At 38.2% G+C, this 26,032-nt stretch overlaps 1 protein-coding gene across 1 annotated transcript in view; it reads right to left on the reverse strand.

The window, feature by feature from the left end:
* Positions 1 to 414: 414 nt before the first annotated feature.
* LOC115787868 (RNA-binding protein 20-like) overlaps positions 415 to 26,032 on the reverse strand; it is a 51,707-nt gene continuing 26,089 nt past the window's right edge. The window contains exons 2-14 of the mRNA XM_030740633.1: positions 17,824 to 18,865; positions 17,364 to 17,428; positions 16,848 to 16,957; positions 15,591 to 15,691; positions 8,619 to 8,765; positions 7,711 to 7,842; positions 7,551 to 7,630; positions 6,753 to 7,446; positions 6,576 to 6,662; positions 5,880 to 6,465; positions 5,374 to 5,439; positions 2,513 to 2,634; positions 415 to 669 (exon numbers count right to left, since the gene is read on the reverse strand). Coding sequence (XP_030596493.1) covers positions 622 to 669; positions 2,513 to 2,634; positions 5,374 to 5,439; positions 5,880 to 6,465; positions 6,576 to 6,662; positions 6,753 to 7,446; positions 7,551 to 7,630; positions 7,711 to 7,842; positions 8,619 to 8,765; positions 15,591 to 15,691; positions 16,848 to 16,957; positions 17,364 to 17,428; positions 17,824 to 18,865 — 3,280 coding nt within the window. The 3' untranslated portion in view covers positions 415 to 621. The remainder of the gene's footprint in view (positions 670 to 2,512; positions 2,635 to 5,373; positions 5,440 to 5,879; positions 6,466 to 6,575; positions 6,663 to 6,752; positions 7,447 to 7,550; positions 7,631 to 7,710; positions 7,843 to 8,618; positions 8,766 to 15,590; positions 15,692 to 16,847; positions 16,958 to 17,363; positions 17,429 to 17,823; positions 18,866 to 26,032) is intronic.

The following is a 26,032-nucleotide window of genomic DNA, read 5'->3' on the forward strand; positions in this document are numbered from 1 at the left end:
CACGTCGCAGTCAAGTACGAGAAGATGATGAAAACATCCTCAATAATATGACGTCAGCACAACAACAAATGTTGCAAAGTGAAAAAAAAAACCAACACCAAGTGTCACCAATGTTGGCTTTTTGTTGTTTTCTTAAGCACACTGAGCTCTCAGGCTCTGTAACAAAACAAAACAAAAAAATCTTAATACTCAACATATTCAAGTAATTTAGCAGATGTAAATCTATCACGGTTGTTTCAGTGATGTGGAGACAAACTGTAAAAGACTTTTATCTAGAGAATTTAACATTATTGTAAATGCATTTTCATTCAAATAAAAGAACTTTATCTCACACAAACCGATAAAGTAAAACTGTAAGAAAAATGATAAAATTGCAGTTAAATATTAAAACCTCACTATACATTTCATCGCATGTATATTTACAGAACTGAAAGCGTCTATTGTCTGCGTCATTCTAGCATTCCTATCCAAACAAACATCAGCATTGTTGAATTTGTCTGCTTTATGCCGTGTTGTCCTAAAGCGCATTATCCGTGCTTTAGGATTCACACAAATCCTTCTTCTGATGTTCATTTTGCAGGAGGTGAGAGGTCAAGCTATCATCACCGTGCAGCTGGAGGTTCAGAGCACGCCCGATAGACTGACCTCTGCCAGCTGAGACAGGTATTTCTGTAAAAGAGAAAAAATAAAAAAATAAATATCTAAATACATAAAATACACACCGATGAGCTACAGCAATATAACCACTATCATATTGTGTTGTTGATCCTTTGCATGGTGTCAAAAAAGCTCCAGTCTAACCTTTCAAGGTGCCTCTGCAGTATCTGATGCCAAGATGTTAGCAGGAGATCCTTTAATACCTGCAAGTTGCATGCTATAGACTTTTCATGGATCAGTCTTGCTCCAGCACTCCCCCCTACACCCTAACACCTATTCTACCTATTGATGACTGTGAATGATCCAGCTGCACCAAGGTATTTTCATAATAGAAGGTAATGTGAAATGTTAATGTGATTTTTTTTTTTTTTTTACCCCAAATTAAAACCAAGACTAAGACCTCTATAGCAAAGATGTGTTAATGTAGATCTATCCAGGTCATTCCACTGAAATCCATTTTTCTTTAAACAAAGGTCAGAATAAGAGAGTAATAGAGGGAAACCACCATCTGGTCAGTCTTTTCCATGTACCAGAAGTTTCTTTTCACAATTTTTTTTTTGTAGAATTGATTGAGTCACAGGTGGTCCAAATACTTTATGAATGGATACATTATATCCAGTAAAATTAAATTAACACATATCCGGATTTAATGTTATAAATGACCAGCCTCAGTCCTTAAATCATTTATTTTGTGCTCCCTTTGTAAATATAAACTCACTCTGCTGTAGACGAGAAGAGTAGAACGTGAATAAAAACAACAAAATCAAACAAAATGAACTTCTGAGCACACAGAGCTGTGACAGACAGCACAACTGTTTAAAACTGTTTTTTTTTTTTCTTCGTGGAATGTAATGCATCAAATGTGAAGGAAACACGCTCCTCGACCTCGCTTCAGCTGTGCTGCAAAGGACGAGGGAAATGTAAGATGGCTCGGTGCTGACTGGCCAGTAACAGGAAACCTAATACAGTCGCAAGATTACACGCAATGCTAATGTTCGTGTGTATGTGTGTGCACTAGGATGGGGCAGTAAACTGTACATTTATTTAAGATTTCAATTTAAGATTATGATCTGTTGACTTTTTTTAGTTATTGAAATTTTAGCTATGATCAAATGAAGGCTCATAAATTTCAGAAAATGGGCTAAAAAAAAACGAAATATAAAGATCTGTCCAGCCACAAACGTCTATTGTACATCCTTACATATCAGGAACTGGAAATGTGAGGATTTCAGCAAATTTCCTCTCAAAAAAACCCAGCAATAAACAGTTATTTATTGCCAAAATTTTGATGCCTGATGAGGTGATTATTTAAGATCAGTGCTGTTTGCCAAATCACAGTTTATAAAGAAAATACTTCTGAGAGCAAAGGAGCTTGTTTTTCAAAAATGTGTGTTTATGAATAATGTGCTCAGTGCATAAATATGTCATACAGTTTATACAGTGGGGTTGATGCTAAATCAAAACAGGAAAGTCATTAACTTTCCACGGCAGAGAATTTTGCTTGGAGAACAAAATTATACTTAATAAAAAATTAAAAGTCGGTTTTATCCTCATGTGAAGAAAGGCAAGGAAAATTAATATAATACGAACGTGCTGAAAGTAAAACAAAGAGATTACTCACAAGCCTGAAAACAGCTGGTGTAATCTCATGGCCGCATCAATGTGGCCAATGAAGTCCTCAGTAAGGAGTGTGCGGCGTACAGATTGACTTTAAATAGGCAGACGTGCATATGCCCACACACACTTTTGTGTCACATACGTGTATCTCCCGCCATGAGGGTTTATGTTTTAATATAATTAAATTAATAAAGACTGGATAAAATAAAGGAGGAGTGTGCCGCTGTGCAGGTTGTACCTGTAGATTCCTGTAGTGTACTGTGCTGCGGCAGTGAGCGGTCTTTGCAGTTTCCTCACTGGTGTAAAAAAGTCCACAGAGTTTACAGTAGAAGCCGCTCCTCGGCACAACAAACTCCACTCCTATCAGACAGGAAAAACAATAATTAAAATTCAATTGAAAATAAAAAATAAATAAATAAAATAAAATAAAATAAAAACAAACAAACAAAAAAATAAATAAAAATTCAATTGTCTGACAAAAGAGGGGGACTCACAATGGTAATTATTAATAAAAACTTTTTAGACAGATTCTACATCCTTTTTGTCATTCAAATAAATTTAACTTTGACCCAGAATCACAGTCATGCCTCTTCCCACCATTTATATGTATTCAAATCAAAAAATGGGACAAATTTGATTGATTATACTCAATAAATTTTAAGAAAAAAATTACATATATTATCGATAAATAATAATTAAAAAAATCTTTTATTGAAGGTCAGTTATCAAACATAAATTAACTACTCTACTGGGACTCATGGCTGCCTGAAACCATCATGCTGCTGCTCTCAGATTACACTTTTTTTTTTCTTTCTCTCTCCCCCCGTGGTGCCCTGATACATTTCTACTAGTCTAAATTAATTTTTCCTTTACTGATTTTAGTGATTTCCCTATTACTGACCTCTTCCAGTTGATACCCCCCACCCTCTGTTTACAGTCATCACCATTTCTTTCTTTTTTTATCATGAACTCTGGACAGTGTCAGGGGAATCAGGGAGCACCTGGATCGAGTGTATGGAGCAGGACACGTGACATCTACTCACTTGTTCTGACTCTACCAGACAATTATCTGAGCTATTTGCTGGGCACAACCAGACAGCACACACACTTTCAATTAGGGAGCTGGCAAGACAGCAGCTGTTTAATGTCCAATCTGACTGCACTGGGCACTTGTGTTAATTTCTGTAGTGTAATGTCACAAGATTACAATTTGATTTTGTGTTACGTTAAAGTAATTTAAGAGTATAGGATTATATTCTCCAAGCACCACAGTATACTTCATTGAATCAGCATTTCCATTTCTGATAAGTGTAACAATAAAAAAAGATCATACTGTGATGGAATTGCAGCACCGTGTTGACAGTGACTTCTTGTACCATGTCCACTGCCTTAATTTCAATCTCAAGTACACAATTGCTTATTTTTAATAACAAGGTTAATTGTATATAACTCAAATAACTAAAATTAGATATGAAGATAATATTTCATTTAGCTGAAATAAAAAATAATGCTGGACTTTAGAAAAAACTAAACTGTAATGAGACTGTGTGCTTGAATAACTAAAGATTGGATGTCAAAGATTTTCTAAATCTTTGTAAAATTGTTTCAACAGTCATGAGGAGGCTTTAGACTGGTGAGTACATGACAGCGAATCAGAAACCTTCTTAGATTTGCTTCTGACAATGCTCCCATATCCACATATATTACAGTAAAAAGAAAAAAAGGTAAAAATGAGCATGATGAAAACAACCAGAAGGCATATCAGTATTATGTTTGTCTTGATCTTATTGCAGACAGGTTTTTCTGGACACACATACAACAGAAATAACTGCACACTGCTTCCGTGTCTGCACTCTGCACTGAGGTCTGTTGTTGTTTTGCTTATGTGCTGTAAGTCTCTGAAGTGCAGGCTGAAACCTGGCCATGTGCTTGGCTGTGTCATTCTAACTCTAATGATAATATAAATACTCATCCCTCAGGGGTGCATTTCACAACCTGCTCACAGAAATAGGTCAGCAAGTGGCCAAGCAGTTCCAGTCAATTAGAGTGCTAATGCAACAGATTGTCAGTGTCCTTAACTAATGGTGTCCAAGATAATACTTTATCTTTGGACTAAGACTACAGGCTCAAGACTCCATCAGCTTTTGTCCATGATAATGATTAAATATAGCAGTGATAAGTGGGCTTTAAGTGTATTGCTTTGACATATATGGATTAAAGAATTTTCTCAATTGAGAGCAGAGCAATGCACGTGGATGCACACTGAGACTCCTGTTTCAGACCTTATATTCTGACCATCAGGATATACATGCAAACAGCAAAAGATGCTAAACTGGTTCTAACTCAGAACCAGGTTATTCACTAAATTCAATGGAGCATTTTGCACATTATGTGTAAATCTTTTTTTTTTTTAATAAACAACTGTTCAGTTGACCACAGTGAGTTTGTTTAGCATTTGTGTTTTCATTATTGCACTGCCACCCTAAACGTTTCTGGAGATGACTCAGAGAACGTGCATGTGAGACTGGAAATTTATATTAAACAATTTTTAATCTTTAGCTTGATAGAATGAAGTCTTGTAATTTGCACCGGTATGATAGTAGAACAGAGGTAATAGTCAAGTGAATCCACAGCAAGAGAGTGGTGTCCGATCTCCTGCATGCTCTAGCCAGGTAGCTCCCTCACCTAAACTAAACAAAGCATTTCCAGTTGTACATTTACATCTGAAGCTGACTTTTCCCTCTTCTGTGCTTTATGTAAGTAAGCAAAACTTTAGACAACATCCCAACTCATAAAAAGATACCAGAAGTAGACTGGATGTCAGGGTGGATGACACACTAAGTTACTGCAGTACCAAAGAAAAAAATTCAGTCAAGACTTTCCATGTGTGACATTTTGATTCATTCAAAATCTGAAACTTCTAAAATCTTTTCAGGCTGTGAACTTTATTCCAAATGGGTGGAAAAACTTACAGTTGTGTTTAAGCTGGTTTACATTTAGCCACTGATGTAAGCTGATTTTTCTGACAAAATAAGAACCAGTCGCTCTCAGTGATTTTATTAGTGTAACAGTTATGGTAATGAAATGTGTTCTGCTTACCTAAAGGTATGCTGTGTTCACTGACAGCTCTGTCTTGTTCATGGGATGGTGAGCAGGCCTCAGTGTCTATAAAAGGCAAATAAATTATGAGAAAGGAATTTATACTTTTTGTCTTTTTTTTTTTTTTTTTTTATCTGAGTTTAGGGAACTAAATAAGAGAGCTGTAGAAAAAACCTTCAAGTGTTTTGTGGTTTGTTACAACCATCCTTCCAAGCATCAAATAGCTCTAATTACATTTATAATCTACAGTCAGCTGAGATAAATTTGCTGTCCTGTGTCTTCAGTGTGAACTTAGAGAGCAAAGAACATATCTTATCCTAATAAGGTACATAAAGAGGTATAGTTTTACAGGTCCCACCTTTTTTTTTTTTTTAAGTAAAACTAGAGTCTTTTGTCCAACAAATGACTAGCAGTCCATTATAGTGCTGAATTGGTAAGATTTGTATAATTGTAAAATAATAAGCTTAAGAACAAACACTTGTTTCTTCTATGAACACTAAACTTACCTTTTTTATGAATGTTGTCCTTGTGCTGCACTCCATTATTGACTACTTCCGTGACCTGTCCTACTTCTGGGGTCTTACTATCCTCTGATACACAAACATGATTTTCCATTGGCCCTCCTGGTGGCCCATTATTGGTTACTTCACTGTCCTCTAAGCGTGTCTCCTCCAATGCAGCCTTTAACTCCTCACTGGGGCATTCACTAAGGTTAGAAGCTGGTAACTCAGAAGTCACTGGAATTGTTTTCTGGTCTTCCTCTTTGGCTGAAGACAAAATATTCTCTTCTTTCTTAGTTACAGCTGTTGCTGCCTGGTCTCCACCATCCCCACAAGACTTTTCAGTCTTAGATTTGTCGTTAAATGTCTGCTGCACCTCCAAGGATGAGGTAGATGGTGATTTGCGCTCCTCTACTGACTGTTCCACTGCAGAGTCTTTGGGGCAGGATGTAAGCTCTTCTAGCTCAGAAAGGTCTGGCTCAATAATGGAATCATCTTCTCCTCCCACTTCATCTACAGTGACTAGTTCCTCCATGTTCTTAGGATACCAACACTCTTCATCGGTGTCATCACAACTTTCCCAATCCTTCTCCTAAGGAAATGGATCAAGAACATAGTTGTTAATACGCTACTTCTAGCTTCCAGCTTCCAGCTAGAACGCGCATTTACAAGGTGTCATAAACATTAACAATTTTGACTTACTATGTCCCTGTCTTTGCCACATTCAGAAGCCTCTTTTGTTTTACTGATTTGCTGAGGTGAAGCTGATTTTTCTTTTGAGTGGCAATCCTAAAAAACAAAAAGTCTTTAATTGCAGGAAATATGTGGCAGATGTGAAGCAGGGCTATAATAACAATGTATTTTACAGAAGTTACTCACGGTATTTCCAGCAGCCTTTTCTCTCTCTTTTTTCTCTGTGGCTGTGTACCTCCTGCTTGTCTTTTTGCTCCTGCCCCCACCTGGTGAACTCTGTCTTTTATTTTCAGGTGTTCTGCAAAGTGGCTCATCAGTCATGTTAGTCTCTGAATGCCTGGACCGAGTGTGGTAGTCACCACCATCCTTCCTCTTTGGCTTTGCATCATGTCGCTGGTATGGAGGTCTGAGCGGCTTGTCTGACTTATACACTTGCTCCATGTAGAAATCATCTTCATTGTTCCGGTATGAGTTGAAGGATGAGCCTTGAGGGCTGCCTCGTGGGTGCCAGTCTCTGCTTCCTCTCATCCCTTCACCTCCACCTCCTCGCTCATCAGAAAATCTCAGACTGAGATGATCTAAGGACTTTTGGTAGATCTTTCGACGGTCAGCCCGCCCATTAGGTCGATCATCATCCACACTGCTCCCATTCCTCCATGGATCATCCCTCTCTCTTTCATCCTCACCTTTTCTTAAGTGTGATGACCACTCCCAAGAGCCCCGGTGGGGGCCCAGGCCATCGAAGCCTCTCTCTGGACCCCTGCATGGTGCACCTTGGGGGCTATGGGCTGAGCTGCATGATGTAAAACTGGGGCTGTGGGAATGAGGACTCAGAGAGTGGCTGATAGGGCTGCGGGAACGTGCTCTCTCTGGCATGTAGCTGGACAAAGATTATGTACCTTTTTGAGACTGCATTTACTCCATTAGCAACTCAAAGAAGTCTGCAGCACAAGAACAAACATTTGCAACTCAAAGTTTCCTTACTGTTCATGTTGCTGCATCTCATCCCTTTCCCGCTGTGAGGTAATATCCTGGATGATCGATTGAACATCTTTACCTGGCTTCTAAATGAAACAGACATTTGCATTTAGTAAATGCCCAACATAGTTTATAACCTATTTTTTACTATGCTCTCCGGTTTTACCTTGAGTTGCAACTCCTTGTACCTCTTAGACATTCGTATTAGAAGTTTTTGGTTGTTAATCATAGCTGGAGTAAGTTGGTAGTACTGAACCATGGCATGAGCTGCCTCAACATACGCCATCTCCAGAAAGGCCTGATGGGATAACAAAAAGTTAGAAAGCTGCTATAAACATAAAACCTCTTATGAGAGGTTCTTTTTTCAGGCTTAATCTTCTCAAACATATATTGTACATTTCAGACGGCAGCGTGGATGAAAGGAAATCTGAAAATCATCATTCATGAATATCATATTTCATTAACATATGAATTTACTGGAACATGTGTTTTAGTCTTTGCAGCTAATACCATGATTTTAGAGTGAATGCTTTAAACTTGATAGGGGTGATATTCATGCTGCAGTTCTGTTAAACAGCCAGTAAGTTATAACAAAATATATGGTCTCATGAAACTGCTGCAACATAAAAGAAGATGCCAGTGAAATATAATTAGGTTTTTTGAATTTTACACATTTGTTCCAAATAAAGATCATCTTCTGATCCATATCTTTCCTGGAGGTAATCACTACAGAAACACATTTAATATAATTTAAAGTTTGGAAGTGTGTAATTAAACACCCTGGCACTGGTATTAAAACCCCATCGCTCAACTGTATGTCTGACAAGCAGCTGGACTGCAATAGCACATGAATAATGGCAAAATAAAGAAAATGACTGTGACTTTTTATGCTGGGTGGTGCACAGGTTAACTTCTTATACTAATACAAGTAAAGAATATATTGTTCTTAATGAGTGTTGGCCAAAAATCTAATTAGCTTTTTATATGGATGTGTAACTGAGAACTAAATAAGGAAAATACTTGTTGCTAAACATTAACAAATTATTATTAACTGATAAATAATCATAGTTTCACCTGATGTGTAGACCGCATGAGAATGTAATTGGTAACTTTGCCAAAGGGTAGTCCCAGGTTGATGACATCATTCTCCGTGCAGCTGCCCTCAGGGAGGTTGCATATGTGGATGACTCGGCCTGCAGAGGCCTTTCTGATGGGAAATGGCTGTGAATATGAAAAAATGCAAGCTTTGAGCAACTGTGTTTGTTTAAACATACTGGTCATTTACAGCATTTAAATTAACAACATTCACATAACTTTTTTAGTATTTAGATCTTCAAACTTCAACCACACACACACACACACGTTAAAATAACTTCATCCTATTTACAGTGCTATTAACACCATGACCAGGAAACAAAGAGCTGTGTTTAGTTGTTAAATTTAGTGTGCCCCACAATGAGCACATGACTTTCAGAATGCTGAACATAGCTGTTGGTCAGGGAATTCAGATGAAGTGGGCCCAGTGCTTCTAAGGTAAGTATAAAAGATATCACAGCCTTTTCGAGGGGGAAATTTCCCCCTCTCCCTTTCCACTTGACAAAGCTTGATTAGCAGTGTCCCCCTTCCTTCAGTTATTATATGAAGCTAGGCTTATCTAATTTGGTTTGATAATGAAAACATATCTGTCACCTTTTAATAATCTCTGTAGTTTAAAAATGAGTTTAACATTATGCTAACAATGCTAACAAACAGGACAATGTGTAATTTTCTTTCCTTAATACAGTTAACCTCAGTGCATCTATTAATACTTCCTTGGGAGTAATGCAGCAGTGATAATGCTAGTTTTTTTTTTGTTTAGTTATAGAGACTCGTCAGCTGACTAGGTACAGACATTTGACACAAATCCCTCCAGGCTGCCAAGTATAGTGACCTGTAATGCTTAGTGCCCACTTGTAATATCTTTTTTTTAATCTATTATTATTTTTACCTTTTTAAAAAAAAATTTTTTTACCACAGTATATCATGACAGAGGCTGCAAACAAGTTACTATCAGACTTGCTTCTACTCAGTAATTCTCACATACCTACTGTTTGATAAGTTGATTTAATAGACTTTTATAGCACTTATAATTTTAGTATTAAAACAACTTTATTCAGCTGTCTTTACTTTTTAGAGCATCACCTCAATAGACTTCACTATCTCCATTTATCAGATTACCCATCCTGTTATTGAATTTAAACATGGCCTCAAGAAATAGATTATGGACAACCAACAGCGACTTCTTCTTTTACCTTTAACAAGACTATAATCATACTATACCTGTATTATATAAGTGTATTATATATGCTCTATTTAACTAATCAGTACTTTTCTCTGTATTATGTAAGCTTTTAATATAATGTAGGTTATTTTAACTATTGTACATATTATATGTATTATTTTGTTTAGGCCAATCATTAGAGAAAAGGAAAGGCAAAGGAACTACCAAAGAAAGCTGAACCATATAAGGGATATTGTGATTGATAATTCAGATACCTGCAGATCTTATGTATCTTCTTTACTGTGTTGGAGAACAGTACACCCTCCTATTAGTGGTCCATCTACTGCATATTGTATCTTGCAAATGCAAGGACTGTAGTCTTCGTCAAACTAGTTAGTTGAAATGCCATTTGACACCTCATGTTCCTTTGACATCACTGCAGAAAGCGGTTGTAAATTCAACTCGTTATATCACGGAGTCTTATTTCTGCAACCATTGTGCTGCAACTGCAACTTCTCTAGCGCCCCTCCTCCTCCTCCGGCATCTCTGGTTGACAAACCTGACAGACAGTTCCATGTGTGGGACAGACTGGGGCTCTAATTCAACTTCAGACCAGGAGTCAGCATCTCAGATTTTATAGGGAATTTGCTCAAGGAAAGCCCAACAATAACAAAGACTTTACTTCACTTGAGTCTAGAATGTATAAATCTCTTCATAAGAGACAATTTTTACAATTTACAAGTCACTTTAGTGCACGGTGGAACATATGCTGAGCAACATAATTCAAAACATAGATGAAGCACTGTCCACAAACATGACATGTGTCACGTGACTATATTTTAGACAAAAAAAATTGATTAATAATGGTTAATAACTTAATGGTTTCTGGCCAGCATAGTGACATTAACAACTTCAGATGCAATAGTGATAATTCTATTAACAGCCCCATGCCAGTTCCACTGCCACCACCAGAATACATAAAGGTCAATTCAGGATGGGCTCAATAAACAGATCCAGGAATAGGCTGTTTATGTCCCTGGAATATTAGTGAGAACAAGAGGCTCGGTCGCTGCTTGCTGTAGTCACAAATGTGTGACCTGTAAAAGTCAGGCCTGTGTCTGAAAGGCCAGACAGTTTGACCACAGCATTAAGATCACTGTTAAGGTTGGCTCAGGCTTTGAACAGTAGCCATTTCTGTGGACCGCAAACCAGAAGTGCCGAGTTATGCTGGTTCATTGCCTGCTCACAAGGTGACACTTTACACTCAGCCTGGGCCTCCTTAATGTGGTTTATTTTGCAAATGCACAACAGAAAGCAACAGAAAACAAGAATCTGGATAAATGAATTGCCTCCACGGAAGATGTTTGGTATTCATGTTTATTACCTTAATTATTAGGCTAACAATTAAAAAGCACAACTACATAAAGAACAGGATTGGAATTACTTGCAGTCATAATGAAAACAGTTTCCCAAACTAGCTCCAAATGATCTTCTAAGAAATTAACCCTGATTGAAACATATGAATTAAACCCTTGTGAATTCATTACAGTTACAAAGAAAACAGTCTTAAAATCACAGCCTTGTAATGTATTCAGTACATCATGATAATGGCTTTACCTGTCCCCCTGTATTCCCTGACAGCACACTCACTGACATTATCTGGAATCTCTCCTAAGGATATGTCTGTTTATTTGTACAAATCAGGATTCATGTTGAAAGATCCAGGGAGATGGTCAGTTTGGTTTCACAGTTTCTCCCCACGTTCCAATGCAGAGTGCTCACACGCCGATTCCTCAGATCACTTTACCAGTCTCTCACCAGTCTGAAACTTAACACTGCTGCCTCGGGGGGTGTGACCCTGGGGTCTTTAGGTCTGTGCTCCACACAGCAGTTAGCTGTAATCCTGTGTTTATCTCTGTTCAAGTTCTGTCAAAAGAAGCTACTGTGTTACTTCAGGCTGGACAGCTGACACTGCAGTCCAAACAAACAAAAACTGTGCATCCTTCTAATGTATGTATGTGCCAAGGCATATATATATACTGTTTGAATGGGCAAGGGGGTTGTATCAGGAGGGGCATCCTGTGTAAAAATTTGCCAGTTCAAACATGTGGCGCTACCTGCAGCCCTACTAAAAGTAAAAGCTTTTAGCTTTGCACTGAGTGTAGGGGATTTTTTTAAAAAAATATATGATCACAAAATCAACCCTTCAAAAGGATTTTCTGTTATGATGGTTTCTACCAGAGTTATTGTAGTTTTTATTTTTCAGTTTCAATTGAATTTTGCTTTCATTTCACTTTAGTTCCTGTTTGTTTTCAAAGTGAACATTTCAGCTTCGTTTTGTTTGTTTCAAAAATGTTTAGCTTTGCTTGCAGCTTTTGTCATAATATGGAGGGTTTTTGTCAGATTCCTGTAATAATAGAATAGGTAATTACAACACCACATGTAAAGGCCACTGACTCACAGTCATGACATGTGATCCTCAATAAACATATGCATCAAGATCTTGTCATGCCTCTTCTAAAACTAAAAAAAAAAAAAAAAAAGATCTGTATATTTTTATTATAGTTAGGGTTGTAAGTAAACAATATGTGTTTCAGTTAATTTAATTACATTTTTTTCTTTCCTAAAATCAGGCAGGCTTTTGTTTCTCTTTGTTCAACTGCCAAGTCCAGCATTTGAATTCTTGGCATAATATTTGATTCCTCTCTGGGCACATGTAAAATCTATTTCTCGTCCCTGTTTCCTTCATTTAAGGAATATTTCTAACATATTGACATATGATCTACTTGGCTGAACTGGAGAAAACCGTTCATGCATTTGTGTAATTGCACTTAGGTGCCGTTTACACGAAGCCGTTTTCACTGGAAACGGTGTCGTTTTGATGCGTTTCAGCCTTTCGTTTACACGATGGCATTTCAGAAACGATCCGCGTTTACACGAGGACATGTGAAACGATGAAAACGATGTAGTTCTCATGCCAGGCCACAAGTTGGCGTTGGTTTTCTCTTTGCAAAGTTTGTTTATGCAAGACGCGCATGCGTGGAGTGACACAGTAGGTAGTGCGGCAAATTGTTCATTACTTACAAAACGGCCAATGTGAGAGGTTTTGTGTGGACCGATGATGAGGTTGGATCGCTGCTGCACACAACGCTGAATTACAAAACGGTAAAAACACAGGAAAAGCATAAGAAGCACTCGTAAATCCGCGAGTACTGTTTATCAGTTTGCGCGTGCGCGAAAAACTGGCCGTCGCAACCATAGTGCGCATGTGCGAGTCGAGCGTTTTCAAATCACCCCGGTTTCAAGTGTTTACACGAAAACGCAAGCAGGTGCGTTTCTGAAACGCTCCACTCTGGACCCCGTTTCTGAAACACATCATTTTCACTCTGTTGTCGTGTAAACGCAAGGCCGAAACGCATCAAAACGACACCGTTTCAAAATGAAAACGGTCTCGTGTAAACGGCACCTTAGATTACCGCAGTGCCCTGTTTACCGGCTCTCTTTCACACCTCCGAGCAATAGAGAATGTTTTGGACAGACTATTAATGTGTTCTAGTAAGCACGCTCACATTTCTCCTATTTTATATTCTTTATATTGGCTCCCTGTAGACTTTAGGATTTGTAAAATCTTTGATACAGAGCACTAGACAGCCAGGTTCCAGACTATTTATCCCAGCTTCTTCTTAAACACATTTGCTGCTGGCAATTTTTGATCATAGGCTCAAAAATTATTAGCTATGCCTTTCAGTCTGTGGCACCAAGACTTTGGAACAGTCTACAAATATGTTTGGTTGACTCTGTGGATTCTTTTAAAAAGTAGTTAAAACTTCCTGTTTATTTTATTCTGTGTCTTAAATTGGGTTTGTGTTGCTATTACAGCACTTATTTTTCTTATTTATTTTACTTTATTTCCTTGGACAGTGATTTGTGACTGCTTGTCTGTGGAATTTTATAAAGAAAACTTTACTTTCTAAGGTATAGATTTTATTTTATTTTTAGGAAACTACAAAGTAATATTTTAATTCTATTTTTTTTTTTATTTTCTTTCTGTGCACATACAAAAACTAAATTTCATACACTGCAAAAAGAAATATCACACACACATCTATGTGCATTTGTGTGATCTCTGGGCTCTCACAAGGCTTTTAAAACAATAAAACCTCACACGTTAGACTTGGACAGGTGTGTGTTTATTGCAGCTAACATTAGCTCGTGTAGCACAGCCTATAAATATTTCTGTGCTAATAAAATAAAATCCTTTGTCAATAACCAACCAAAGACACGCATGGCTTCTTCCATCACTAACTTCAAGCTCCTGTTAGAAAGTTATCCTGGCAACAAAGAGCAAACAAATGGCTGATAAAACCGTAGAGTCATGCACATCAAAGAAGCGCCTTTAGAGCAGAAGGAATGTAGTTTCAACACTAAGGCATCCATCTCTGGATCAGCCTCTCTCAGCTGTACAGACCTTTGTTCTCAGAGACCTAAAGTTAAAGCACACCTCCTTTATATTATTATGATTTTATAATCAAAGTACTTTTTTATTCACCAATGTATTTGCACTTTATCTTCCTACTTTATTTATTTAAATCTTTATCTAATATTAAATGCGTACAATATACAGCATGTATTATGTACAAACTACACTTTGTATCTTAAGTTTATATTTAGGAAGTCTCTTGAGATTAAAATATATTTTTCAAGGACTAACTGGGCAAGAAAGCGCATCATATCAACTGAAAGGTTAACGATATAGCTAATAAACTGTGAGCAAGTGGCTTTAAAGACAACAAGAAAGCATCTGGAGATGTACTAACTTGTGGAAAACAATATGTGGTCCTACATTGGGTGTGTGTGTTGATGCCCGCCGACTGTTGAAAGCTGCATGCTAGACATAAGTATAGGCTTTCTGAAGGTTTGCTGGGTCTAATTTTGGTGTCCCTTTCCCTCACTCATCATCTGCACTGTGCTTTTCAAGAGACCTTCCCTCATGATGGATGCCCATCAACAGCTGCTGTTTTTTTAAACCCAGTCAAAAACAGACTCTTTACATCAGGCAAACTGACTGTAGGACTACATTTAGGATTACACTCCAATTATAATACTCTTAGGAATACTTTAAGATGAGTATTAAGATTAGTATTTGCTTTTGCCCCACATTTGGTAAATGTGATTTTCCTGCCTCAAGTAAATGGAGGAATCAGTTAATGCAAAAACCAATAAAAATAATAATTTCACAGATACATGTCTAAATTGTTTTGGCAGGGTCGATAATCATTATGAGGTTAAATAGGAGTATATAAAAAAAAATCTTTATAACTGTATATTTTTAAGGTATTTTATGTTGATATAATTTGCCAGCTATTAAAGTTCAGTGGAAAAGATTTGTTAAACCAACTCGAAGCCTGGTGTTGGGCCCCAGCAGCTGTCAACGAGGCGCACTGAGTCCATTCATTAACCAGCACACATTCAGCGTTGATTGACCTTATTCACTTTTTCCTGCTGCTTAGCTGTCACATGGAACAAATGATCATCTAAAAGACACTAGTGCCCTTTCAGTATACTGTTGGAGAGGTAATTGAAAAGACTCAAATTTGAACCATAAATTTTTTATTATTTTTTAGTGCACAATCAAAAATTTGTGTTTCATGGTGTTTCAGCTGTTTCTTTTGTCACTGGCACTCTTTACAGCCTGTCTCAAAATTTGATTTATGCACCCTTGGCAAACTAATAATCCTGATTTTAAAAAAAGCAAAAAAAAAAAGCAAAAAAAACATTTGTCTGACCTTTGACTCTGGCTGCTGTGAGGCAAATCCTGTGTCTGACATGGGATAAGTCTTCATGGCTGTAGCTGGCAAGTATGACATATTGGCTCCTGAGGATACATCTGTGGAAACAATTTGAAATGGGAACTTACAACTTTCCTGAAACAGTAAACCCAGTGCAAGGGGAAAACCTTTGCTTTACTAAAGTAGGTTTATCTATTTTTTTTTTCCCCCATAGTTTTTTGTTGTTTATTGATTGCCTTTTCTTCCAAACAACATCTAGTTGGAAGAAAAGGCTTTGAAAGACTCATCACTCTTGAGAAATAACACCTGGACGTAAAGATGCTCCGCTGTGATGCAGATGTACTTCCAGTTTTTTTTTTACTTATAATCCATTTTCACATAAGCCCTGTAGCTCCATAGACATAACCAGATGGAGATGCAGCTGAGAATGCTGAGATGAGCTGGACTGGAGTCTTCATCCTGCCTTCACTCAACTACAAAGCCCACGTGGTGTTTGACTGAGCCAATTTATGATGATTTCTGCCATTTCAGGTGATGTGAAAATCGTGCAGGTATAAGTCACAGCTAGATAGTGGTCGTTCTTTTTTTTTTCTCTTCTCTCTTTCCCCTCAGCCCTCAGCTAGATGGCTGCCCTGCCCTGACCCTGGCTCTGCTAGAGGCTGCTTCTTGTTACTCAGCCACCTTACTAGCATTGGGAATGCAATACTTAAACAGAAAAATACAAGGAATTAATTAAAGGTTACATCTGATCTCTGAAGATCTCTCAAGCGCTTTCTAAAATCAGATTACTCATCCAATAAAAATTGTGTTAGGCAGTTAGGCACAAATATTATTTTATGCTGGTGGTTTGCAATAAGTAATTATACTTAAGTGAATACATCAAAGATATGTAACAGGATCAAGAGAGTCTGTCGTTATAATGTGTATAAAAAGCAACACACAGAAGTCCTGAGCTGTTTACTGCAACTCCTCCAGCATGTAAAAAAAAAAAAAAGATGATCTGACATAGTGCTGTAGTGTTTTAGGATTTCAAAATACTTCATTCTAATTGCACACAGCACTACAGTGTGTTAAAATAAGCAGGGTTAAATTATAAAAACATGCTGCCTCAGGCTCTCAAGTGACTCTAAAAATACTCTGTTTCTCATAATCGAGTGATCAGTAAAACATCATTCTCACAGCAGGAGTTAAGAGTGACGTTTTACTCTTAGTGCTAATGTAAGGAGACACATAGCTGGTGGTGGGTTATCCTACCTTGACTTGCAGCAGAACAAACTATGGGACTCGTTCCTCCGGGGTTCAGACCTCCATCAGAAGGTCTGCCAACAGCATAGTGAATAGCTCCAGCTGATACCACCGCTGAACTGCAACAATCATAGACGGCTGATTTTAGCTGTCTCTCCCCTGCCTTGCTCGCTCATATCTTATGACAGAGCTCATATTCATAGAAAGATCAAGACAGCTGCATATGGCGCAAGGAAAAGGAAACTAAAATTTTTCAAACTACGAAAAGACGTTTGCCCTGAATTGTTCGGCATTGTTTTAAAACTGTGGTAAGAAACTGGGGAATTACTAAGCCCTTTTCAATAATAATACAGAATAAAAAAATGCCTTCTGCTTATAATAGTCTGAAAATTGATGATAAATCAGAACAAACTATGTGAAGACACAGGCTTTCTGACCATCCTAAGTTAATAATAGAATACTTTCTGCAATCAAGATCTAATTTAAACTCTGTCCAGTTCATTTTTAGAGTTGCAAATAACTCACCTTTCATTTGCATACAACATTCGATTCTGCAGGTGTAGTTTTCCCTTCACATGCTGATCCCAGTCCTAAAAACAAGTACACACATAAACACATACGCACTGTCTAAACATGTAGATTCAAACAGCTTGGACACAGGAAGTCCAATGTTTGCCCTCCCTTGGTGGCACTTGCATACTCCTTGTATAACCTCATTGCTGGAACCAATTAAAGAGACACCATCTTGGATTTAGTTAGAGGCTGCCCATCTAACAAAAACATTTAGCTACAGTATGTCATCTATATTTAAGCTAAAATGTCTATTTTTATTCTCATTTAAAAAGTCAGAACTTTTTTATTTTTGTAAAATGTTATAAATGTCACACAAACTCCTTAACTTTGTTCTGTTTCTGTTTCAAATATACGACTGCATACATTCATATAATGGACAGGTGTAAAGATTTACACTAATCATTTTGCTCACCTTCAAGTTGTAGACCTTCTTGTCACAAATGCTGCACTGGTGTGGCAGCTGAGTTGGTGTAACAGCATGGTAATCATTGATTTGATAAGGCTGAAGTGTCCTGGTGCCCGAAGCGTCCTCTTTTCCATGCAGGCGGTGGTAGACTCCTAACCCCTGCATGCCACTTGAATCGAAAGAGGAAGCTGCCGCACTGCTGCAGTTTAACTTTGGGTCAGGGGTTGGCTCCTCTGGGTTATATAGTTCAATCCTGGGCTGAACTGGCTGTCCAGCTGTCGTCCACGCTGGGGGAGGATTAGAAACCACATCCACCTTACCAGTGTGAGACAAGTTGGCATGACCTTTCCATTGCTCCTTATGTCCCATGGAGTTGAAAACATTCATTTTCTGCTCACCAAACCCAGCTTGTTGCACTTGTATATCCTGCCCATAGAAATCTCTCTGAAGACCAGCATTGGTCATGTTTTTTGCCTGAGTGCTCATCACTGTGGACGGTCCATCACCAGCAGTGGCCAATGCAGCAGATGCCGCTCCAACTAAGTTGTACTGAAGACGTCTGTCAGTGTCAGAGGGGTAAGTTGACCCACCCGTTTTCCCATACTCAGCACCCTGTTGACCCATCGTACCTCCTCCACAAGGATGGTTCAGTCTCACATTACCCGGATTTTGGTTGAATCCTCCGCCAACCAAGGCCCCCAAGGGTGAATTTGAAGAGGAGAAACCTAGAACTCCTGTGGGAAAGGCACTCTGTTGACTTCCAACCATAGAGGAAGTCCGTAATTGATTAAACAAGGGCTGAGACATGTTGACATTGGAAAGAACCTGATTGAGAACGGAAGCAGCAGCAGCAGCCGTGTTGCCTTCCTGAGCCAGTTTTAGGCGATGGAGGGTAAGCTGGGCCTGGAGCTGAGCGAGTTGGAGGCTGGCTGGAGTCAAGAGGAGCTGCTGGTTTTGGTGCTGAGGCCCTGTCTGCGAACTGCCTGGAAGCTGGACACCCACCTGGAGGCCTTTATTATCGGCACTGTCCAAAGGTGCCACAGTGATGCTGCGGGGTACAAAAGATCATGTATGTTTTTCAGGAACCTCAAAGAACTAATCCATTAACCTTGTCAGAGATCACACAATAGTCAATAAGCAGCTAATATTCATGCTTATGATTAGAAACATGTTCCTGAAGTTTTAGGCCAGTTAAATTTGTGCTGATATTTACAGCAACCAGATCCAGTCAATCTGAAACAGAGGTCTGTCTGTTTGCTTGCTTTTTAACAATATTACAGCAAAACTATCAGTCCGATTCATACCGAATTTGCAGGAAAGATGGCCATCAGCTAAAATGTCTGCTGGGGGCGGGGTTTGTTGTGCCTGGCACCACTTATTTAACAAGGCAATTAATGTAAAACACTTTAAAAAAAAAAAAAAGAAAAGATGCTTAAACTTGATAAGCACAACACATTCAAATGTAGAGGAATAGCAAGTTTCTATTAAACATTATAACAGTGCCTAGAAAGAGGACTAGAACTTGTTTTTAATTTTCAACTAGATGAGAAAACGGGAGCAATATAGTATAGCAAATACTGTGATTGGTATACCAATTTTAGATCATTTTCAGCTCCATAATTATTGACGACATAAGTAACAATGTGGCTCTTCACATATTTTTTAACATGTTACAGTTTGTATTACATAGTGTCCAGAGCATTTTATTACTCTTTTTGCAAATGTTGTGTACTGATACCAAACAATGACCACTTTTAGACACTTTGGAAAGGGCTAATAAGTACTCATATTATGCTTGACTACCTGCCCACTGGCAACTAATTTTTGGTTAGCTTTCATTACAACAAACAATAACCACAAACCACATGTCACTGTTATTACAAAGATATCTTTACTGGATACTTCACAACTTTCCTTTTCCTGCTGGCACTGGCTGATTTAAAGTTTCAGTTGTTAATTTTTACAGTTGTTGAATGTTTATGTTCTGCACACCTAACACAGGGGAAATCTTTCAATAACGCAGCAATAAACCAGCAAAAAGTGCTGCTGGGTTTAGGATAACCCAAATGATGTAATTACACAGCATTTTGCTTCTGGTAAAATTGTTTTGTAATCTAGCAATGTCTTCTGTGGTCAGCAAGTGTATTTTCTTTTGATTTTATGACTTGTACAAGAAGTAAGATGTTTAATAAGCTGATAAGCAGATTGGACAAGTCTGATTCACAGAGGTCCCAACCTAAAGCTATCAGACCTCATAGGATCTGCTGTCAGCTTCTGCTGGCTGACACCATAGCAAACCTGTAGAGGTTCATGTTCACGCCCCAGTGGATCAGAGTTGTTCTTCAGGACTTACACATTAATAATGTAGTGGCTAATCAGTGTGTGCATACAGAGAGCCACGGTACTTTTGAAACCTTTTGAAAGTTCATAATAAACTCTATGGTGCATATACCAGCATAGTTAAAGCAATGTTATATGTCTCTAAAGCAGCATACATTTCAAAGTCGTCCAGCAGTTCTCTATACTAGCACGTGTCCTGTCCATTGTTGACAGCCCCAGAGCTGCAGAACCATCTAGAAATTGCAAATGCCACAATTTTATTCAAAGACCAAAGTGCAAGGATGATGTAGAAAGGTAAGAAAACAGTCCATGGTGGTATTCCCATGGCGATCACCACATGTAATGATACATCTGCTGAGCAGCTGTGGCCTGTCAAGTAATCAGCAATCCTTGAGGTTATTTAGGCTATCTGCATCTTTTGGAGCTTTAAAGCAGTGCAGTCTCTGCTTTGGTAAAAGTACCACATAAAGGGCTCCACATCAGGGATGATGACATTTTTATTTATTTAATTTTCATGTTTTGAGTTGTTACCATTGTTGGCAGTCATTAATAAGAGATAGGCAAAACTGTTCAGTCCTCAGCTTTGTTTAGTATTTCTTGTGCTAGATTCCCCTAATAAATCCTATGATCTGTATATTTCAGTACAGTAATCCCTCTCTACTTCGCGGTTCGCTTTTCGCGGACTCGCTGTTTCGCGGGTTTTCAATCAATATTAGTGTAAAATATTTATTGTGGTATTTTCGCTGTTTCGCGGGTTTTTGCGGTACTCGTTCTTCACATGTGTAGTACGTGTTGTACAGTAATGTATATATTTGGTGTATAAGTGTGTGGGGAGGGTTTACAAAACTTGAAATAGTATATAACTACTAAAATAATGTATAAGTATTAAAATAAATATAGCGTCCATACTTCGCGGATTTTCACTTATCGCGGGTGGTCCTGGAACGCAACAGCCGTGATAAGTGAGGGATTACTGTACACACATCTGTTTATATGTTTAGCTGTAGCTACCGTTCCATCTTTCCCCTGTAAATACCTTGACATTCAGTTTGCATGCTCTTAGATTTCTGTGGAAATTTCTGAAGGTTCTTGTCTTCACATTTAGCAGCTTTTGTAGGTGCAACAGGGCTTTCTGCATTTAAAAATCACACTGTCTTGGTACTGATTGTGTTGTTCACACAGAAGTCAATTTGCTCCATTACACAGTTAACCAGGGTGTTCATGTCATGGCCATATAACTCACAGAACACATTCCAATCTGTGCACTTAAAAAGTCTCTGCAGAGCCTTATTAGCAACCTGTGACACATGTGTGTGTGTGTGTGTGTGTGTGTGTGTGTGTGTGTGTGTATATAATATATGTATGTATTTTATACATATATAGTCTACCAAGTGGATAAACAGTAGTGCAATTACATCCTTCTCACAACAAAAGAAGTGTGGTTAATGTGTGTGGTGAATGTCTCCTGAAGTTAGTGTGAGAGTATTTGGGTGTTGTCTGCTTGAACACAATTAATGTCTTCACATGCTCCATCTGCACCAGCTGACAGTGGGATGTAAACAGCAACAACAATGGCACATGTGAACTCCCTCGACGATGACATGATTGGAGTCTCGCAGCAAGCGGTTCACATTAACGTGTCCAAAAGAACACCATCTGTTAATCCTGCATCACAAGTACTGCAATCCTCACACCTTTCCTCTTGCCAGTCGGCCTGAAGTGTCTGTCTGCCTGTGAGATCTGAAAACTGGTGAGTGTGAGTCTGGAAGAATATCTCCATAAAGCACATAATCCTCCATTACCAATAGTCCCACCGGGTCTTAGTCAGAGTCAGTGCAGCTACCTTCTCCATTTTGTATTAGAAATGGAATGAAGAAAGCGTTTAGACATTCTAGTCCTTGCTCTCCATTTTGGCTCCGGCCCTGCATTCACAGGGTATCCTCCTCAACTGATTGGGGATTTGGAGTCTTGCAGTGTGGCTTTGGCGAGCTCAATCAGCTGATTGCTGGGGAAAACAATGCTCATTCTCCCAATATAATAGCCTTACAAATGTGAAGAAAAAGCACCACAAAAACCAAGAAAAATCAAATAAATTTGGATAGCCAAAGTACAAAAATGTACAAAAATCTACAAAAATCTACAAAAATCTAAAAAATGTAAATGAACCAATACAAATCCATGTCAGATAACTGAGTCCTGTATGATTTTTTTTAAACTAACATTAATATTTTATTTAATGTTGTGCATCAATAAAAACATCTAAATTCCATTGTAATTTTTTTTACAAATATGTTAGAAAGTTAGCAGCCCAGGTAGCTATTTACCTACTGCTACAACACAAACTGTTGTAATAGAACAACACAGCCCACTGGTGCCATGACCCTGTTTAACTGATCGGCCTTTTCACTTTCTGATGAATGCTCTTACAGGAAGGCTAAAATTAGTTTACTTGACTATTCATCACATTATCTATGTTAAGCACTTGGCACTGGCCTGTCTAGCCACTGCTTCAATCTTTGTGTGCACAGTTTGTCTGAGACAAAACAACAGCAGCCATAAAATTTTATATACTGAGATAATGAAGCATTAATGAAGACTGGGCAGCCATATAATGAAGATTATTTGTAATCCTTCTTAAAAGGCAGTACTGCACATAAGAAGTGACAGACTATAAAATGGATTTTGGTGGTCCCTAAACAAACAAACAAAAAAGTCAAAAGACATTTTCAAATATTAATTTATGAAACTGAATCTTGCAGGGGATTATCACCTCCAGGTCTGTCATCCTGTTGGCTTCTTCAGTTGTGATATGGTCTTGTGAGTACATCGCCACATCATAAACTTATCATATCACAACTATCACTCATACTTCAAGCAAGCCATAAATTATCCTGGTGTACATACTGTGGTCCTAAAATCCCACCTCTCTACATGAAACTTTGTACGTTTGTTTTGGAATTTGAGAAAAATTGGAAAGATTTTAGTTCACTATGTGTTGAAACATTGTATCAAAGGTGGTGCATTTTCATTTGATTTCTATCACTAAACTCCACAATATAACGGTAATGGCTGATAAATAACACCACCGAATCAAAAAAGATTCCTACTTCAGTCAAATCTGATAATAAAACATTCATTTAACACAATGAGTTCATCTGTGTAACCTTCCTTTGGACATACATGTTCCACTTATACTTGATCATTCTCATAACTGTAATTCAGTACACTGTTTTTATGTCTGTTCTTCATCTACAATTTTAACTCTTTAACTTTGTTAAAAAATATGTAGGCAAACTATAATTATTTATTATTAGACCAAAATGTAAACAAACAAACAAAAAACAGCTTCAAGAAATATTTGCATTAAGATGAGAAGTTATTTTGCATGGTTAAGCAAAGTAATGTAACATAGTCTGTGGAATTATAATACCTGCAAATATAATTTTTTTTTTCTGATTTCGGACAATTCCCAGCTCTCAGTTGCTCTGATGATTGTACATGCTCTTAAGTGAACAAGCATGCTGATGGAGAGATACACTTACACCATTCCAGCTCATGACTCAAAGCTATAAATACTGGAGTTGCCCACTGCCATCATGATACATAGTGTCCTTAATAGACTAATATGGACTCTTGGGCTCCTGGCACAGTGTGCCAGACACCTCAAACTAATCTTGTTATGACGATAGGGAATATAGGTGTCAAAATAACCTTAACCAGTTGTGGAAGGGAAGGGTTTAACACTAACACAGGATATGTATATTTTTCTGTAACTTTAGAGATGCACTATAATGCCAAAAGTATTCGCTCGCCTGCCTTCACATGCACATGAACTTGAGTGACATCCCATTCTTTATCTTTTAATATGATGTTGGCCCACCCTTTGCAACTATCAACTCTTCTGGGAAGGCTTTCCACAAGGTTTAGGGGTGTGCTTATGGGAATTTTTGACCATTCTTCCAGAAACACATTTGTGAGGTCAGCCACTGATGTTGGACAAGAAGGCCTGTCTTGCAGTTTCCTTTAATTCATCCCAAAGGTGTTCTATTGGGTTGAGGTCAGGACTCTGTGCAGGCCAGTCAAGTTCTTCCACATCATACTCACTCATCCATGTCTTTATGGACCTTGCTTTGTGCACTGGTTCGCATGTTGGAACAAGAAACTATTTCCACGAATTCGGGAGCAAAATTGTCCAAAATGTTTTGGCATGCTGAAGCATTAAGCGTTCCTTTCACTGGACCTAAGGGGCCAAGCCCAACTCCTGAAAAAATAATGTCTTTTGTTCTGTCTCTCTCCCCTCAGCCCCAGCCGGTCATGGCAGATGACTGCCCCTCCCTGAGCCTGGTTCTGCTGGAGGTTTCTTCCTGTTAAAAGGGAGTTTTTCCTTTCTACTGTTGCCAAGTGCTTGCTCATAGGGGGTTGTTTTGACTGTTGGATTTTCTCTGTAATTATTGTAGGGTCGTTACCTTACAATATAATACAAACTTTACACTTGCCACTCAGCACTCAGACAAGCACCATTCTTCTGGCAGTCAGACAGAGAAGCGTGATTCGTCACTAGTGGTGGCATGCTTCACACCACTGCATCCAATGCTTTGCATTGTGCTTGGTGATATAAGGCTTGGATGCAGGTGCTGAGCCATGGAAACCCATTCCATGAAGTTCTCTAGGTTCTGTTCTTGAACTAATGTGAAGCCCACATGACGTTCAGACGTCTCTGACAATTGACTCTGCAGAAAGCTGGTGACCTCAGCATCAGCTGACACCGCTCTGTTATTTTACATGGCCCACCACTTCGTGGCTTCCACTTTGTTATAATACCACTAACAGTTGACTGTGGAACTTTTAGTAGCGAGGAAATTTCACAACTGGACTTGTTGCACAGGTGGCATCCTATCACGGTATCGCGCTGGAATTCGCTGATCTCCTGAGAGCGACCCATTCTTTCACAAATGTTTATAGAAGCAGTCTGCATGAGTAGCTGCTTGGTTTTATACACCTGTGACCATGGAAGTGATTGGAACACCTGAATTCAATGATTTGGATGGATGAGTGAATACCTTTGGCAATATTAGATAGATAGATAGATAGATAGATAGATAGATAGATAGATAGATAGATAGATAGATAGATAGATAGATAGATAGATAGATAGATAGATAGATAGATAGATAGATAGATAGATAGATAGATAGATAGATAGATAGATAGAGAACTATAAAGTCACAAACAAACCTGAACTTGTTTAAAGACATCATTTGAAACACATATTAGCAAAAGCAGACAAAAACTCAAATGTCTGTTTAAAATGACGAGTTTAGCAAACCTGGATTTGAGCCTGCATGTGCCTGTTATTTTCACTCTTTCAAAGAGAAAACTACTGTAAATCATATATAAAAATAATATGTATGAAATCCAAATATAATATTCAAAGTGTATGTCTGTCTGTGATGTGTTTAACTGTTTTTATTTATTCTCAACTTCTACGTCTGAAAGTTTTGGGTGTGTTACAGTCCCTGCTCTGCGTGACGAGCTGAAAAAAGCCTCTCATAGTCTCAGAGTCATGTCGCAGCAGAGATTCAAAGCAGACAGCATTAGCTCAGTCTTCAGAATAGCTTCATGTGTTCTTTTAAAAAAGTTAGCCACATAAATAAATGTACAAGTTTACATGACATGCGATATTTCTGTTCTGACCCACAAAAAATAAAGGTTAAATTAAGAAATGCATAATTCTAGAGAATAAACAACATCAGAATTACAGTTGTATATGAACTTATATACAGAGCAAAGTGACAGTGGATAGTTTCAAACAAGAATGTTCACTTTTCATATGGCTTCATCTACAAGTTCAGTTGCTGTTAATTATGCACACTCA

This window comes from Archocentrus centrarchus, chromosome 1 (assembly GCF_007364275.1).
Source record: "Archocentrus centrarchus isolate MPI-CPG fArcCen1 chromosome 1, fArcCen1, whole genome shotgun sequence".
In the NCBI taxonomy this organism is placed as follows: Eukaryota; Metazoa; Chordata; class Actinopteri; order Cichliformes; family Cichlidae; genus Archocentrus; species Archocentrus centrarchus.